The sequence below is a fragment of the Bidens hawaiensis genome, unplaced genomic scaffold (genome assembly GCF_021521415.1).
Source record: "Bidens hawaiensis isolate Kalapana, Puna unplaced genomic scaffold, B.hawaiensis_p1.1 tig00015978_1, whole genome shotgun sequence".
Lineage (NCBI taxonomy): Eukaryota > Viridiplantae > Streptophyta > Magnoliopsida > Asterales > Asteraceae > Bidens > Bidens hawaiensis.
The window spans coordinates 446,975-465,976 of NW_027492440.1; the positions used below are offsets into that span (position 1 = coordinate 446,975).

Below are 19,002 nucleotides of genomic sequence, written 5' to 3' on the forward strand. Positions count from 1 at the left end.
GCTCTGGTTGAGCGTATACATAATACATGAAGAACCTGAGTGGAATTAATACTAACCATCTTTGTGATCTCAATGACATCAAAAATCATTAACTAATAGCCTCAAGCCTCCAACTCCAGGAATCAAACAATACATGAAAAAATCTTTAGACTTGAAGCAACCAGTTTCCACTACATAGTCGATTAGCTCAAAGTAAGAAGCTTTGTCAATGTCTAGCCTAATCATTGTCGAATCACCCCCAACGTACCTAAATTTAGGAGAATCTTTGATTGTCCCACCATGCCAAAGCATTATGTTGATGATCTTTTCCATTGTCGAGCGCCCCTGGCTTCAGACCCTATGAATCGTCGGTTGAGAGAGAAATTAGGGCTCTCAATTCAATCAATCGTTGTTTAAACTGCCATGGTTTTAGTTTTAGGCTATAAAGGCTAAATAAAAAGGGTTTAAAATAAAATAAAATATAAAACATATAATGTTTTTACACATCAGCAAATATATGTGACACGTCATCCGTCCAGCTCAGCAATAACTAACGGTGTTAAAGTTCTTTTAACGGGGGATTGTTGTGCGAAAATATATTAAAAGTTGGGATTGCCAAAAATTACATTTGAAGTTGGGCTCACTGTCTGCCAATATGTGAAAGTTGGGATTATTATAATCCAATAAACCCTAATATTAGGTTTTATAAGTACCCAATTTTCACATTGATTGTGAATAATGATTGTAAAAATTAAGGTTTTAAATATTTATATTAGTTAATTAATATTAAGGTTTTATAAGAAATGATATTATTGGATGAAGAGGCAAGATTAACTTCAATTTAAAATTTCAATAAACTTTAACTTATTAAATATATGATTATTAACTAAATTACAAGTTTTTTTTCTTTCAAACCTTTAAAAGACAAATTCACCATTGATGTATTCTCAGTGTTTATGTTAATTTAAACGAGTGAGTTTCTTTAAAGTATCAAACATGGTTCAGATTAAAACAGTTTATGATTTGAATGAGTTTCGATCCACGGGTTGGTTTAAAAAAGTAGCCATTTACAAATTCTTTTTTTAATTGACCATTTAATCAACCTATCATTTATGTTAAGCTCATTATCTTAAAAGTCCACAAAAATATAAACACACTACATATTTTGGAATACAAATGATAGACATTATTAACATGCTGTTAATCAGATGACAAATTGACTTTGTATCCTTTTATTATCGAAGATTTCAAAAAAATTTTCTTTAGTGAATGAGTTGTATTTGCACCAAAAAATGAGGTCGTTCAAGAAATTAACAAAAGTCTGCTATCCATGTTTCCAGGAGATAAAAAATATTACCATTCTTCATATAGTATCTATCAGACATAAATGATACGTTACAAGAAAGTGTTAGTTTTCAGATGTTTTAAATGGCCTAAAAAATCTAAGGTTGTCAAGTCATAGATTAGTCCTACATGGGTAGCTAACCTAGTATGTATGTATGTATCTATGTATATATATATATAGGGTAAGGATCCTAAAAGAACCATTGGCAAATTGAGAACTTTGAGAACCATTTTGGACCACTAAAAAAACCCTCTAAAAAAATATTAAAAAAATTATAAAACAAACAAAACCGAAAATTTTAAAAAAGTAAAAAAACCAAAATTCTTATATTTCATTCCGGTTTCATTAAAAAAACGAATTTTTTTTTTCTTTTTAATTCGTATTATACCTATACACATATGTATACTTTCATTTAATCTCTAGTTACGTAATATACACATATGTACATTATCATTTACCTTAAATTATACATATGTGTATAGAAAAAAAACATGTGTGTACATATTATACATATATGTATAATAAAAAAAAACCGATTTTTTTTTCTTTTTAATTCGTATTATACCTATACACATATGTATACTTTCATTTAATCTCTAGTAATGTAATGTACACATATGTACATTATCATTTACCTTAAATTATACATTTGTGTATAAGCAAAAAACATGTGTGTATATATATGTACATATTATACATATATGTATATGTATAATTTAGCTAAACCAAGAATTTTTTTTTTAGAAACCGGGATGATAAATAAGAACTTTGGTTTTTTTATTTTTTTTATTTTTGTGTTTTTTTTTGTTTTGTGATTTTTTTTATTTTTGGGTTTTTTTGTTTTCCAAAATGGTTCTCATAGTTTATCAATTCCCAAAAAGTTCTCACATGATTCTGATCCTATATATATATATATATATATATATATATCTTTATAAAACAAAACTGAAAATTTAAAATGGGTCGGGTTTTTCGCGTTTGAAAATTAATGAATGTTACACACCTCTTCTACAACAGTCGACTTCCTCATCTTCAACGGATTTTCTTGATTTTGTTGAGTTCCATATAGCGTGTCATCACTTGAATCGGACGCCTCACGATTTTGTTCAATTCATTTTCAATTTTCGATTGTTCTCTTTTGTAATATACTATCCATCAGTAATTGAAATCATTTGGTTGCTTGTTCTTGATTGTTTCTTTCTATAGTGTTTATAGCATGACTAATCTAAAACATCGATATGAGTAAAATATTTTTCTAAACTTTTACATGTAATAAGTTGATTAATCTAAATGTCACCAATTTAAACAAAGTTAAAAGAAATAAATACGGGTGGAAAATGAAAATAAGAAAAATAAAATGTCTGTTGTATTGTTGACATGGCCGGGTGAAGTCAGATAGTTGGATTCAGGCGCGGGTAAACATGTGGTCCAATTAACTTCCTTTATAAACTGAACCTGATGTATATCAAACTTTTTATTAATTTTAAAGTTTACTGGTACGAAACCCGCGCAATACTGCGGCGGCGAATGTTGCGACGCGATATTTATTTATGTTTTTTTTTTCAATTCTCTCGTGATATAGTGCATAGTACTTACGCTAGTTTTCTTATTCGGGTAATATTTTACAAAAGTTTATTACATTAATTGTTTTTATTCTTATTAAATTTTTTTAGTTAGTATCATCAACGTGCTATTACCATTTTGGTGGGAATGCAAGATGATTAATGTGTGAAATAGGAGGTCATAGGTTAAAATCATATTGTGTGCAAAAGTTAAGCTGCTCGAAAAAAAAAAGTAACATAAACGTGAACTACCTATGTCATAAGCCTTACATATGTTAAATAAGTGATAATTTAACATTAAAGTTATCATCGACTTCCAAAACCATTATTTCAGTGCAATAAACTAAAACACAAATAATAACGTATAAGTTACAAACATAAATGCATCATGATTAAACATTAAAAATTTGGGTGTTAACCACTTGCATTGTGATGCGATCAGTTTTAATTATATCTCTTACACACCTCAATTACGTCATTTGCATTATGCGAACACCTTTCCCCATCGCTGAGGCTATTATAAAAATAGTTACCTTAAGTTTTCCTCTTTCATTGTTACATTTGCTAGAAGATAGAGTTTCTTTTTTTCTTCTCTTTCGGTGCTATATCTTCAGGATCATGTTTGGACATTAAAAAAATAATAGATCCATTATACTTGTTTTTTATCAAACCAATAATGTCATATATATATTACGGATACATGAACCATCTTTCAATTCCTTCTTTATTTCGTTCATAACAAATTCCAAATTTATGTAAGAGAAAAATGAATAAGTTAGCATGTTTAAAAACATTAAGAAAAATTGATAAACTTAGTGAGTAAAATTGTTTGGTATTGTAAGCACGTCAACAACTTTTTTTTGTTTTTTTAAACATTTTTTTATTTATGACATTTTTTTTACGATTTACTATCAATATCCTTGATACCGTCTAGTTCGTGGCTACAATGCTGTGGTTTGTTTTTCCATTCACCGTGATTTTCTTTTAAATATGTTAATTTGTTTTGCTTGTGTTACCTAATTTGTTTTAAACTATAACTCATATATGTAACTAAGATTGATTGTTTTACGTTTACAGAATTTTTTAATTGTTTACCATCATTAAATTTTATATATTATATGAATTTTATAACATAACGCGTTTTTTAACACGAAGTGGAAAACTGTTAACATTACTAGTAACTTATTAGTATTTATTTGTATTTGAGATACATTTTAATAAAGTATGAATAAAGTTGCACGCATAAGAAAAAAAATGCCAAAATGTTGTAAATAAAAAGGTTGCAACTTACATCCTTCAAAGACCTGTACATTGATGCAACAATGACGTGTACATTATAATCCGTACCTCGATATTCAACAAACTTTATATCAAAATTTTGACAAAGTTCCTGGCTCCGCCACTTGTAATCGGAATGGTTATATTATAAATAAATGATGTTAGTGGAGCACTAACTTGATTATAAATTGAAAGAAATATGAGTCAGTGACTGTTTTAAAACAACTAGCATGATTAATTCTTAAATCACGTGATTAGTGATTACATACCAACATTCTAATAATTATACTTGCAATTAACTAGTATTAAGTGTGTTTATTAAGTTGTTAAATAAAAATAAACAAGTTTGATTACATAACACACTTTCTTTTATAAACTAGTCATTTTTTTACTTAAGCTTAATATATCTTGCTACAAGATTAGGTATTATACACTTTTAATGAGATTTTTACCATCTTAGATATGTAATATCATTCTCATCAAGAAAGTAGTAAGATCAAGTTTTATAAAAAATTATATGCTTTTTGCATAAGTTAAAAAAATGAACTATGTGATTTTCACATGTTTTACATATATGTTTTATACGTGAAATGAATTGAATGCATATGATGCAAGATCCTAGATATGAAGTATTATCTAAATTGGATATTTGTTTTAACTTAATCACTCATGCTAGGCTTAATATGAATCATAAGTTAGTTTAATAATTAAAATATAACTTCTTATTTGACGGTTGTAACACCTTTCTACTCAAACCCGAACTATTGACCTTTTTTAATGACAGTGCTGACATGTGACCCGAACCCACATGGCTCGACCCGTATTCCGATCCTAAGGGTAGGCGACATAAGATGGATAATTCTAATTTCATCAATAAGTTTACCAACCAAACACATTATAAATTTTCCAAAGAATCAATGTCATTTCTAATTCAAATTCTTTTAATGGATAATTCTAATTTCATCAATAAGTTTACTAACCAAACACATTATAGATTTTCCAAAGAATCAATGTCATTTCTAATTCAAATTCTTTTAAAAAAATTTGCTAACCGATTGTGCCCTAAAGGTTAGCTAAACTAAACTCCTTTCCTAAATTTTTTCATCCTATACTCTTTGGAAAGCATCAAATCATATATTCTTTAGTGTGATTATGGAGAAAACAAGTATCCATAACCCGCGCGTTGCTTCAGGTTTGTGCCTATAAGGTGATCAAGTCGGTTAGTTGTTGAAGGCATTGATCTTACAGACATATAATCAAAAAGCAAACCCGTCAACATTTGGAAAAGCTAATCGCTAGTGAAAATACAAAGAAAAGAAAGAATACATGACCAAACGATAACAACATCAAACCCAAAATCAGTAATCAAAAAGTCGTAAATTATATAGTGCTTTTCAAGTAATACGAATCAAATTACTCCAGGCCCAGATCCCTGCCATAACTATAACATAGGTTGTCACGTCAAATAGTGGAGTGTCATCAAAGCATAGACTGAAGATTAAAACGAGAAACCAACACAAGGCACCATGTTAAAATCTCACAATTTGCAAAATCTCATGAGAACACAATATCTGATGTTAGTGGTAACCAGCCTTAGAAGCTTTGAGTACAGCTCCAATAAAAATATACAAAGAAAGGAATAGCGATTCTACCTTACGAAAAAGTTTTCAAAATTAACATATTGGAAATTTAGAAATTTGATAACATGGCAAGTTTTGTGGAAGGTACGACAAGGAAAATGTGAAGTGGGTGACAAGTAGGGTGTGCATGGGTCGGTTTTTGTCCAAACCCATAACCATAACCGATATAGCGGTTAATAGATAACCATAACTATAACTGATCCGTCATGGCGGTTTCGGTTAATCGGTTTTAACGGTTATAACAAGTCGGTTATAGGTCGATTAACCATGACCAAAATAAACAATCCTTCTGTATGATTGTGAACACTGAATAGCCGCTAACTGTATTGTGGAATTCAAATACACACTTTTTTCTACTGTAGTTTATTGAATATACATATCTAATTAACATATTAAATAATTGAAATGGCAATTTGGATGGAAATTCAAAACGATAATCATGGAACATTGGAATGAATATAGTAACCAATATCACCAATATTATTGGCCTAAAGGTGTGCAAAAATTTTTTCTGTAACGGCAGTAAATGTAAAAATATCCCGTTGATGCACTAATTCTAATTTCAAAACCCTTATTTCTCGATGAATAGTAGTTACATAAATGGGGCGATTCGGTTATGGCGGGTTTGGAATTAACATAACCGAAACCGACCGACATTTGACGGTTTTCAAAAATTCATTAAACTGACCCACCGGTTATATCGGTTATCGGTTAAAATCGGTTCGGTTTTGTCGGTTATGGTTCGGTTTGCGGTTATGACGGTTATTTTGCTCACCCCTAGTCACAAGTGACAAGTTGAACTAGAAGGTGTAACACGTAAATAAAGTGGGGGACATAAGTGGACAATGCAACAAGTAAATATTAAAGCGGGTCGGTTAATGCAATTCTTACAAACTTGAATAACACGTTTCTATTAATTCTAGTCGAAAGGTTTTCTTACAAGACAATTTCCAATTTCCTTTTAGAACATTCTAAAAAACGAAAAGACAACTTGGAGAAAAAGAAAAACAATTTATGGCATAAATTCGCATATCCCATGCAACCAAAATTATTACAACTAATTTGGGTATAAATACACCATCAATCAACCCTCGTTCGATTCTCATACACAACCACCGTCCAATTGTTCAGAAATCTAATGGAGCACATGAAGCTTGATCTTAGCTTGCAAGTCGACGACATGAGGAGGCCCAAGACGAAAATCGTGTGCACTTTGGGACCGGCTTCTAGGTCGGTTGAGATGGTTGAAAAGCTTTTGAAGGCGGGGATGAATGTTGCTCGGTTTAACTTCTCGCATGGGTCGTTCGAGTATCATCAGGAGACGCTTGATAGTCTCCGTACCGCCATGAATAATACTGGCATTCTTTGTGCGGTTATGCTTGATACCAAAGTAAGTTCTGGTACTCGTTAATTAGTTGAATTAGTTTTGATTGTTTGTTGCTTGTGATCAACGTCAACGCTACAGTTTGTTAAGTTGATTGATTTAAATTATACTGATTTTGACAACATCTATTTATTTTATATTTTATTTATTATGACCTTCTAAACGTTCTTTTTCAATATAAAAACTATCTGTCCTTTTCGGTTTGAAACCTTTGGTCAGTCAATTCAGGAATTTTATAAACTGAATCAATTTGTTTCGTGGGATTTTGGGCATACATCTTTATTTTATGTTTTACTTGAGCTTTTGATTATTTTAAGTTAGACTTGATTTGAGGTTTGTTCACCAATCAATAAGATGAAGTTTTAACTGCCGAAACATTATTGTTTTATTATTTCATTCGTACTTTATGCACTTTATAATTGTCAAATAAAACCAACAATTTGAGTTTTGTTCACCAATCAATAACAGTTTGGTTTGGTTTTTAATATTAAAGGTTTTGTTTCGATTTAGAATGATAAAAACCGTTATATCGAACCATATAAACAATTCTCGATTATAGTTTTCTTTCAACGATTATTCAAAGGAATTTTGATCAATCTTAAATTTGTTTAATATTTTGTAATAAAACGATTCGACTAAAGACATAGGAATTTTTTTTTTTATATTTATTTTGTGCAATTACTAATTTTGTTTGTTTTACTTTAGGGTCCCGAGATTCGAACCGGTTTTCTAAAAGATAACAAGCCGGTGCAACTGGTACAAGGTCAAGAAATCACCATCTCAACCGATTACACTCTTAAAGGTGACAACAAGACAATCTGCGTGAGTTACAAAAAGTTAGCTTATGATGTAAAACCACAAAGTGTCATCCTATGCTCAGACGGGACCATCTCGTTCACCGTCTTGTCTTGTGACACTGAACACGGGTTGGTTCGTTGTCGGTGCGAGAACACTGCGGTGAACGCAAAAACGTTAATATCCCGGGAGTGGTTGTGGATCTCCCGACATTGACTGAAAAAGACAAAGAGGATATTATGAAGTGGGGTGTTCCTAATAAGATTGATATGATTGCTTTGTCGTTTGTTAGAAAAGGCTCGGATATTGTTGAGGTTCGTAAGCTGTTGGGTGAACATGCCAAAAGCATCCTTCTCATGTCTAAGGCTAAGTATCGACCCGGGATGCCGATATTGTCGGTGGTGGTCCCGGAAATCAAGACGGATTCGTTTGATTGGTCGTGTAGTGATGAGTCACCGGCTCGGCATGGTTTGATCCACAGGGGTTTGGTCCCGGTTTTGATTGCGGGTTCGGCTCGAGCTTCGTGTGACGAGTTGACTGAAGAGGCGATCGAGTTCGCGTTGAAGCATGCTAAGGAGAAAGGGTTGTGTGAGATTGGTGATGCGGTTGTGGCTTTGCATCGTATTGGGACTGAATCTATAGTGAAGATTGTGACTGTTAAGTAAGGGGTTATGGGTTTTCAGAGTTTTGGCATCGTTTGAAGGCAATTTATTTTTTAAATTATTTTACCTACTTATAATGACTATCAAGAGAGATGGCAGTTTTGTTTTGATATTTTACCTACTTATAATGAAGAGATGGCATTATTGTTTGAAGGCAGTTTTGTTCGGATATTTAACCTACTTATAATGAAGAGATTGCAATTTTGTTTGTGTTTGGGTATTTTACCTATTTGCAATGCTCCCACGTGCGTTGCACGAGGAATCCCACCACATACATGTTTACTGACTCAACCCTCCACACCGCTTGTCCACACTCGACCAAAATTTCATGTTTTTGACCGTTAACTCAAACTTCTTTCCAACTTAAAAACCAATCGAGTTTGAATACCATGTGAAATACTTCCTAAATGATTATAATTAAGTGACCAAAATGAAACAGTTATGGAAATTTAAGAGATTATTCTTGTCGAGTGTAAAAAAACTCACTGTATAGTACATAGAAAAAAAACTTTTCAAGACAGTGAAAAAATATTGAAACTTGAATATTTTTTAAGGTAAAAAAAGTGATTTCAGAGAAACGATTTGAAACTTCTTTACGCCATTGTTTTCTACAAACCGAAGCCTCGCAACCCTATGCTCATTAGCCGGTTCTAGGTTTAAGGCAGGTAGTTATAGATTCGAATGTCTCTATTCCAACCATTTCAATATTATTATTATCATTAAACGTAATAGGGTCTGCATTTCAAACTTGCAGGCAAAAAAAATGACCACCAAAAGCCATTTATGATACATAAATTAACCATATTATGGCATGCATACAAATCTTCCACATTGAACAATAACAAAAACTATACCTGCGCTCAAGATTTGCAAAATGCTTTCAGGGTTTCATCAAGGGCATTTCTGTCATAGTCTCCTGTGAAAACACAGCCTCCCAATGGACCTTTTAGAAGGATTTGTCTCAGTAACCCATCGGCCACCTTCTTATCAACCTACCCCCAAAAAAGTTAATAAATAAAAGTATAAAACAACTAAAACAAGAAGCTTTTGATGTGGTATAACTTAAGTTTTATATCATTTTGATTTTACTTACCGCCATGACAGATTTAAACATGTCTACAGTCATCATCTCTGGAGGACTGGTAGGCAGCTTGGCTTGTTTTAAGATATTGTTAACTCGCTCAACAATAGATTTATCAATCCAACCAAGTCGGTATGACATGTCAACCGCCATTACCTGAAACCACAAAGTGTAACTTTTAGTCTAATGATTTAAATTTTTGGTTGAGTAACGGGTCAAATGTGTTCGGTGAAAGTGCTTTTGGCCAACTCTTTTTTTTATCCATACTAAAAAAATTACTTTTTTCAACCCAAGCCTGTTTTGACCCATTACTCAACCAAAAGTGCTCTGATCCGTTACTCAGCCCAAACCCGTTTTGGCACATTACTCAACCCAAACTCATTTTGACCCAATTACTAAACCCAAACACATTTTGACCCGTTACTCAGCCCATACCCGTTTTGACCCATTACTCAACCCAACCCCGTTTTGACATGTTACTCAACCCAAATCCGTTTTGACCCATTACTGAACCCAAACTTGTTTTAACATGTTACTCAACCCAACCGGCCCGCCCATTTTGTCACCTCAACTAGTGACAGAAATGTCATACCGTGCCAGCTGCAACTGCTTCTCCATGAAGCCAATGTCCGTAACCGTAGCTAGTTTCTATTGCCTGTAAACCAACAAATACAATATGTAAGGTATCTACTAATAAAAGTATGTGTGAATAATTCAAAACCAAAAAACTCACATGACCAAATGTATGACCCAGGTTTAATGTTGCCCTTAGTCCACTTTCTTTCTCATCTTGGGATACAACTTCCGCCTTGTTTTCACACGAACGTTGAATAGCATAAGCAAAAGCATCAGGGTCCCTGCAAAATATAATATTTTGAAAACCATTAAACAGTAGAAAATATGCATAATTAATACAAGATTGTGCCTTTAAAAGGATTATAACTGTTAATCGTCCTTTTTACCTAGCCATTAATGCATGTATGTTCTTTTCTTGCCACTCGAAAAATTCAGCATCTCTAATAAGCCCATACTTGATGACCTCAGCAAGCCCAGATGCTAATTCTCTATCAGGTAATGTGTTTAGCGTGTCGGTGTCTATGAGCACACATTGTGGCTGGTAGAATGCACCAATCAAGTTTTTACCCAGTCTGTGATTTATTCCCGTTTTGCCCCCAACAGAAGAATCCACCTTAAAGAACAAAGAAAAGTCCATTTGTAAGGTGTTAACAGTTAAGAGCAAATAGAAGTATAGAACACTCAATTGTTAGGATAAAAAGATGATTAATTATACCTGTGCCATTACGGTTGTAGGAATCTGAATGAAATTGACCCCACGAGGGAAAGAAGCTGCTGCATATCCACACATGTCACCAATGACACCACCACCTAAGGCAACGAACGTACACCGTCTGTCTAATCGAGACTCTATGGCTTTGTCAAATACCTTCATCAGAGTATCCTATCATGAAACAAAATGGGCGGGTTATTTAACAGGTCTAGGCTTGTAAACAAGCAATCGGACACGAAAAATAAACGAACGGGATTTTCCGTTAACAAAATGAATGTGTTCATGCTTGATTATGTTAGTTTGTTAAGAGTATAATCGAGCTTAATAGAACAAGCATAACTGAACATAGACTAATGAATATAAACCAACATAACTGAGCAAACACCAAGTAAAGTATGTGAACAAAAACACCAATCTGTTGGGCCTAAAAATTAATAAAATTAGACTAAATTGTAATAGGTGATATTTTAACTTTATAAAGTAGACTCCATTTTAATAGGCCTAAAAAACTTAAATGAATATATAAACGAATGGACTTAAAGAAACATAAACTAACGAACATAAACAAATGTAAATGAACGCACATACACTAATTTAAATACAAGAACGTAAAGAAAGAATGAGTGTTCATATTCGTTCTTTTAATAAAATGAACAAAAAGTTTTGTTCAAGTTCTCTGGTTTGCTAAATAAACAACTTCCAGTCAAACAGCTTACTGAAAATTTGGTTCTTTTACAGGCTTATGGGCCAAGAGATAATTTTGCATGGTCAAATCAAGTCAGGTCAGATTGGATTAAACAAAATACACAATTGACCAAAATCTTTCAACTTTTACCATAAAAATGTGTCCAAATGTTATAAAAATTATACTATTTCAATTTGCAACGCTTGACCCATTTTCTTTCAATCTAACTTTTTCTTGTTTGACCAGTTTGATATAAAAAATGTGACCGAATTGACCGGTACAGAGGTAAACGGGTCAATATATGCCACCTTTAACAGAATATAAAGATTTAAACAAAGGCTTCAGATGCCTACCATGTCCTTGTACTTCTCTCCATCAGGTAGAATCACACTTTCAACCGTCACATTAGGGTTCCCAACTGTCAAAGCAGTTAACCACTATGAGCTAGGTTAACTGTTAATTGACTTAACACTGCTACAAAGCTATGTTTTTTCCTACTTGTAAGAACTCAGACACATGACAACATGGTATTCAATGGTGAAATCCATCAGCACGAAACCAAAGCGGTCACTTCCAACGGATTTTACTTTTATGAAAGTTTCAAATAATTTGGATCAAAATGGGTGAACCTCTATTGACCAAGTTGACTTTATAGTAAGAAAAACATGACTTGAACCCGTCTCAACAGCTGACCCGTTATAACAACTGGTTTAATTGAGTGAGTGGCTCACCTTCGATTATGCTACTGTTCTAGTAAAGGAGCCATAACAATGCTATTAGCAAATGATTGACAAGAAATTCTGAGCTTCTTGATTCAAACAGGCTATAGCTAGACTCAAGTTATATGTTTAAATAATTAAATGTACACAAATAATAAACTAATCAATCAGCGGTGTCTCTGTAAAACTGTGTTCCCGAGTTTCATTTAAAGATGGGAAGGAAAAGGAGGGATGGAAAAAATATGTTGTGTTCCCGAGTTTTATTTAAGAAAGGAAAAGGAAGGAAAATATAAAAGAGGTGTTCCCGAGTTTCATTTAAAGAAAGAAAAGGAGGGGTGAGGAGAGAAAATAATGAGTAAATTAAGTGAATTTTATCTTTCCAATTTGAAAAGTTTTGGAAGGAAAATAAATTAAAGAAAATGAGGAGGTACCAAAAGAAAAGATAAGAAAAAAAAACTTTCTTTTCCTTGTTTTTCTTTTCATAAATGAACTCGGGAACACAGCGTATAAAAAATGTTAGCAAACTTTGCTATCTTTTAAAAGCTTCCAAAAACAGGTCTTCGGACAAAATTCCAAATGGATACATTGTGATTCTTAATTTTACCTCCGAATGACTTTTGATAAGTTAATAAGTTACATCTTTGTAACATATTAACTTATTCCATCACAATAACAATAATACATAATAGTATAATACCAAACACCTTTTAATCTTTTCAGAAGTTAATAAATCATAAGTTGCTTAAAATAAGCAATCTCAAACACCCCAACTATATAATTTGCTTAAAATTTACTTGTATATCTCAAGTCGAGCCGAGTGAATCATAAAACCCATAACTAACCCTAATCAACCATTTGTTAACGACAATTTGGATAGTAAAACACAAGCCAAACCATCAGATCCAAGTTATATAACTGGAAAACTGGCATAATAAAATCATTCAATGAAAATTAAATACTAGAACAAGTGTATCACCATCATTTTTAAAACAAAATCTTTAACAAAACATAATAAAAAACAAAGCCATCCAAAAAACAAGCTCTCACTTCAATGGGATAAACCTGGAAGAGTGAGTGGCACCAATACCGGGCCTACCGTGCTTCACAGGCTTGTATGAGATAGAGAACTCTGCAAGGTAGTGACCGATCATCTCAGGCTTGATTTCAATCTGGTTGAAAGTCTTCCCATTGTAAACACCAACCACACTCCCGATCATTTCTGGAACAATGATCATGTTTCTCAAATGGGTTTTCACAAGCTCAGGCTTCTCACCAGCTGGAGCCTCCCGTTTCTATTGAAAGAACATTCATACATCAGTATAATGCAGATAGCATAATAAACCATATTAACAAATTATCCAATTTTCAGCAATAACAAAATGAACTAATCTGTAAAAACATTATAAAAAATAAAACTTACAAAATACAAAAACAAATTCATACATTATAAGCTTAATAGGAAACCGTCTAATCTAAACTAAAACAAAGCAAAACCAACTTTGTAAACACAAATATTAAACTAATAAAAACATTGTATGTATAAACAATTTAAAAGCAAAAATTACTTGATATAAAGCATTAAAATTCAACAAATAAAGCATTGTGCATTTCTTCTAAACCCTTGTTAAACGAATAAATAAACAGATACCTGATCAAAATAACCAATTAATTGAACACAAACAATAACAACTCATTTAGAAAACTCACAAAATCGAGCAAAAAGCCTTGTTATCATAATAACATAACTTAACCTTATAAAACAACTTCAGGCTATAACTTCATTTCTAATAAACCTAAGTCACAGCTCAATACAACAGAATAAAAAACATACCGCTTTGCGGAGCTTCTTAATCAAAGCCATCGGCTTCCTCTTCAAACCTCTCTGAAACCTACAAACCAACACAAATATTATAAATAAAAACCACAGATCCATCAACAAATCAATACCTTCTGCGAGCACGAGCAGTGAAGAGCTTGACAAGCTCATCAGTGGACATATCAAGCAGAGCATCGAGATCAACTCCTCGGAAACTGAACTTCTTGAACGTCCTCTTCTTCGGTGCTCCGGCTGCCGCAACATCAACCTCAACGTCCGCCTGCAACAATTAACTACGCTCAGATCAAATTGTGACTGACAGTATTAAGATATGAAAATCACCATTTTTGTTCTGTTAACTGTGTGGCCGCTAGGGTTTGGTGGCTAGTGGACGGTAAGGAGAAATTTTGTTTATATAGTACAACTTTAGCCGGTTAAGGTTTTAGTATGACTGGGCCTCTTTTTATGGGCTTTATATTTTATCGGTTTTGAGACTTTGTACATATGCCTAAATTGGGTTTTTCTAATACCCAGCTGCGGATATAGAATCTGGTTCGGGTATAATCGGGAATTGGTCATAGTTAGGCGGGTAAGGGCCCAGCTATTGTCTCTAAAATCCATACTCTATGTACCTGGATCGGGTCGACTATAGAACCAGCTATTCTAAAACCAAGTATTTGAACACTCTATTTTTGAGTATTGAAAAACCCTACTTTGGTATTGTTTAGCTATATAATGGGTTTTTTAAAAGCTGCACTTTTTTTGGGTTTTGTTTTTTGTTTTTTATTTTTCAATTATTTTTCTGGTATAGAGAGGGTATTTGAAAACCCCAATTTTGGGTATTGGAAAAAGCTGGTTTAAGTTTTCAGGTATTACCGGGTACAAATCGGGTCCAATTCTGGGTACGGGATTTGATACTGAAATGCATACCCTATATGTACTCTACGTGTAAGGTCGGGTACGATTAAGGTAGTGAAATCCGGGTATAAAAAAAACTTGGAAAAACCCGGCTTCGTGTTTTTTTTTTTTGGGTCCGTTTCATGGTTCGGGTTTTTTTGCATATGTAGCTTTGAGCTATGTGGGGGGTTATGCTTATGCTGTACTTCTATTTTCGATTTTGATTTTTGTTGGATGGTGGTGGCAGAGTTCGGTTTGGTTTTGGTTTAATCAGTTTGAATTTCTTTTGGATAGAATCAAAAGCCGAATTGAACCACAAGAAGTCTAAAACCTTTGAAGTCTAAAACCTTTGAAAACCGAATATGAAATCAGTTCGTTTTTTGTTTTCGACCAAGTAATATTTTTTTTTTGTTCATTTGTACGCAATTATTTGTAATTGGATTGGGATAAACAAAATTGGACAAAAGCTATTACTGGATCAAGCTAAATGACAAAAGTTAAAATAAACATTATTTGATATTCAGTTTATTCAGTTTGAATCGAATTTAGAGCTCAATTAGGTATCCGTTTGAAACCAAATAATGCATATTCCTAGGGTGGTGATGACTTTGGTACACAGTTTGATGGACAAGTTAATGTCAATAAATGTTTTACATGCTTAACTGTGACCTATCATGATATTATAATTGATTGGAAATATGCGGGTGGACTCATGTGACAACCGTCACCAAACACGGTTAACTCTAACTTTATCCTTAACTGTGACCTATCATGATATTATAATTGATTCTTTGTTTTGCTAACGTAGCCTGGTAGTAGGAAAAGTTTCTATATTTATTATGCTAATCTATCTACTCTAATAAAAGAGTATCATTTTTGCACTTGTTAATCTTATAGTCCTTCTCATTTTTTTTCCAACAAATTTCAATATATGGTCCTTATCTTTTAAGCTATTTTAATATATTAATTCAAGTTATTTTTATAAAATGTAAATCCTAATCGATTCATCCTAGCATTAATGGTAAAATAAGAAAATAAGGAAGCTAATGAAAATAAATGTGCATCATTGTTAAAGAAAATGTTTTTAAAATGGTATTCGAGCAGCAGTGTATAATTTTTTTATATAAGATTAGTTTCAAATTTGAATTTAAAATTTTCTCATATACATTTAAACTCATAAAAATGTGTATTTTCTTAATTTTCTCTAAACATTTTGTATAAATATTGCAAACATGGAGAATACATATTATATATACCTTGGTGTTTAGCATTAAATCATTAAAGTTGAATATTATAATTAACCCATATGTATATATAACGATTTACTATATGAAATATATGTATCATTAATTTATATGACTTTTTATATAGTATAAAGGGTTTTAGCATAAAAAGATCGATATTTAGCTTTTAATATTTTCTTCCATAACTCATACCAAAATGATTTAGAAATATATATTTTATGACTTGATTTATACTTTTTTTATACATTTAGATATATTTTATTTAATATACATTATAAGACAAATTACTTAATTAAAAACATTCAAAAGTTTAAAGCGAAAAATCTGTTTCAGTCTAATTCCACTATTTTTCGCTTCCAAAAATCATTTAAGATATTGAAACCTAGAATATCATTTTCATTAGTTATGTACATAATTTCAAAACTATATTAGCTTATTAATTTTATTTTTATACAAATACAATGAATTAGGGTTATGTGAGTGTTACCTGTTAGTTAGTACATAATTAAAGTGTTTATTATGGTTTGTATTCAAAATAATAAAGCTATACACAAATTTTTTAAAAAAATTACAGTTATAACATTTATTATTAAAATGCGTTATAAAAATTCATTAAGATTTACCCTTTAATTATAATGTAATTTAATAAAAATATTTATTGTTTTTATTTTTATTATTTGTAACTTAATCATGCTCCTCATCACATTTCATGTATATTCCATTTTCACATTAATTTTAAAAAAATAGTTAATCTGGTCAAAAGTCATTTACCAAATAAAATCCGAAATCGTTGCTTCTTTTTTTATAAGTTGTTAACACACACACACACACACACACATATCAATTAATTAAATATTCCAAAAACTTCCCATAATATTAACTAATAACACGAAATTAGTACTCAAAATTTAAACATAGCTTATCTATTACTTTCAACTATTAAAAATAATAATTACCATTGTAAACACCAACCACACTCACGATCATTTCTGGAACAATGATCATGTTTCTCAAATGAGTTTTCACAAGCTCAGGCTTCTCACCAGCAGGCGCCTCTCGTTTCTATTAAAAGAATATTCTTACATCAGTATAATACAAAATAAACTGTAAAAAAATCTTACTAAACATAAAACTCATAAAATAAAAAAGAAAACAAATTCATATATATTAAATTTAATATAAATTTAATCTAAACTAAAAGTCTAAAGCCAAGCTAAACCAACTCCCTAAATACTTAACATAAAATCATTATACATCTAAATTCAAGTTGGTATCTTAACCAATAACATGCCCATTAGTATTTAAGAAACATTTTATTTTAGAATATAAAAATCACTTGTAATTAAAATACAATTTGGAATCTAAACTCACTGTATAGCTAAAAGCATTGTACATTTGCTCTAATAATCCTTGCTGAAAACAGTTCTACAAATTAACCAGATTACAATTTTGACCAATAATTGCACATAAAACAATAACAAGTCATTTCCAAATGTAGCAATTCAATCAATATAGTAAAACGACAGATAAAATATCATATAAAAAAGAAAAATATGAATACATCCTTACTATAATACACAAATCATAACATAAATCAACCTTAAAAACAACTTCCAGGCTATAATCACTTAATTTCATTTCTAATAAATAAACCTTACTGGTTTAAAAAAAATAAGCAGATATTTAATCAGGTCACAAAACAAATGCACAGACAATATAATCAAAGACATACAAATGTCACAACTCACTATAGTAACACAACACAAATAATATCACATAACAGAATAAAAAACATACATCTTTGCGGAGCTTCTTAATAACGTCATCGGCTTCCTCTTCAAACCTCTCTGAAACCACACCGACACAAATATTATATAAACCACAGATCCATCAAAACATCAAACATATCTCGCCCAAATCAATACCTTCTGCTAGCACGAGCAGTGAAGAGCTTGACAAGCTCATCAGTGGACATATCAAGCAGAGCATCGAGATCAACTCCTCGGAAACTGAACTTCTTGCAGTCCTCTTCTTCGGTGCTCCGGCTGCCGCAACGTCAACCTCAACGTCCGCCTGCAATAGCAACAACAATTAACTACGCTCAGATCAAATTGTGACTGTGAATTCATACAGCATAAGATATGAAATCACCATTTTTGTTGAATCTGCTAAGCCTCTGAGTTAACTGCGTGGCCGCTAGGGTTTAGTGGTTCCGAGTGAAGGGTAAGAAGAAATTTTGCTTATATAGTACAACTTTAGGGCTTCGGCCCGTTAAGGTTTTAGTATGATTAGGCCTTTTTTATGGGCTGCACTAATAATGAGCTGGTAATTTATATTTTATAGGTTTTGAGGCTTTAAGTAGAGGTGCATAAATCGAGTTTTTCTAATACCCATTTTCAGATATGGAACCTGGTTCGGCTATGCTTGGGTATTGGTCATATCCTGGTCGCGCACGGGCTATATTATCTCTAAAATCCATACCCTATGTACCCGGATTGGGTCGGCTATAGAACCGACTATTCTAAAATCAGGTATTTAAACACTCTACTTCTAAGTATTGAAAAACCTTATTTTTGAGTATTTTTTAGCTATAGATTGGGTTTTTTAAGAGCTGTATTTTTTTGGGT

The 19,002-nt window shown here is 32.1% G+C and overlaps 2 protein-coding genes and 1 pseudogene across 2 annotated transcripts; 1 reads left to right on the forward strand and 2 right to left on the reverse strand.

The window, feature by feature from the left end:
• Positions 1 to 6,928: 6,928 nt before the first annotated feature.
• LOC143550268 (pyruvate kinase, cytosolic isozyme-like) lies at positions 6,929 to 8,648 on the forward strand (annotated as a pseudogene).
• Positions 8,649 to 9,409: 761 nt separating this feature from the next.
• On the reverse strand, positions 9,410 to 12,247 carry LOC143550269 (3-dehydroquinate synthase, chloroplastic). The gene is made up of 8 exons (XM_077040950.1): positions 12,224 to 12,247; positions 12,053 to 12,136; positions 11,018 to 11,185; positions 10,689 to 10,915; positions 10,460 to 10,583; positions 10,319 to 10,381; positions 9,739 to 9,882; positions 9,410 to 9,637 (listed from the first exon to the last, which is right to left on the reverse strand). The coding sequence occupies exons 1-8, from the start codon at positions 12,245 to 12,247 to the stop codon at positions 9,506 to 9,508; spliced, it is 966 nt and encodes a 321-aa protein (XP_076897065.1). The 3' UTR covers positions 9,410 to 9,505.
• Positions 12,248 to 13,378: 1,131 nt separating this feature from the next.
• On the reverse strand, positions 13,379 to 18,578 carry LOC143550259 (small ribosomal subunit protein uS19x-like). The gene is made up of 4 exons (XM_077040943.1): positions 18,527 to 18,578; positions 14,366 to 14,514; positions 14,250 to 14,307; positions 13,379 to 13,710 (listed from the first exon to the last, which is right to left on the reverse strand). Exons 1-4 carry the CDS (start codon positions 18,527 to 18,529, stop codon positions 13,462 to 13,464), a joined length of 459 nt encoding a protein of 152 aa, XP_076897058.1. The 5' UTR covers positions 18,530 to 18,578; the 3' UTR covers positions 13,379 to 13,461.
• Between the last annotated feature and the right edge of the window lie 424 nt (positions 18,579 to 19,002).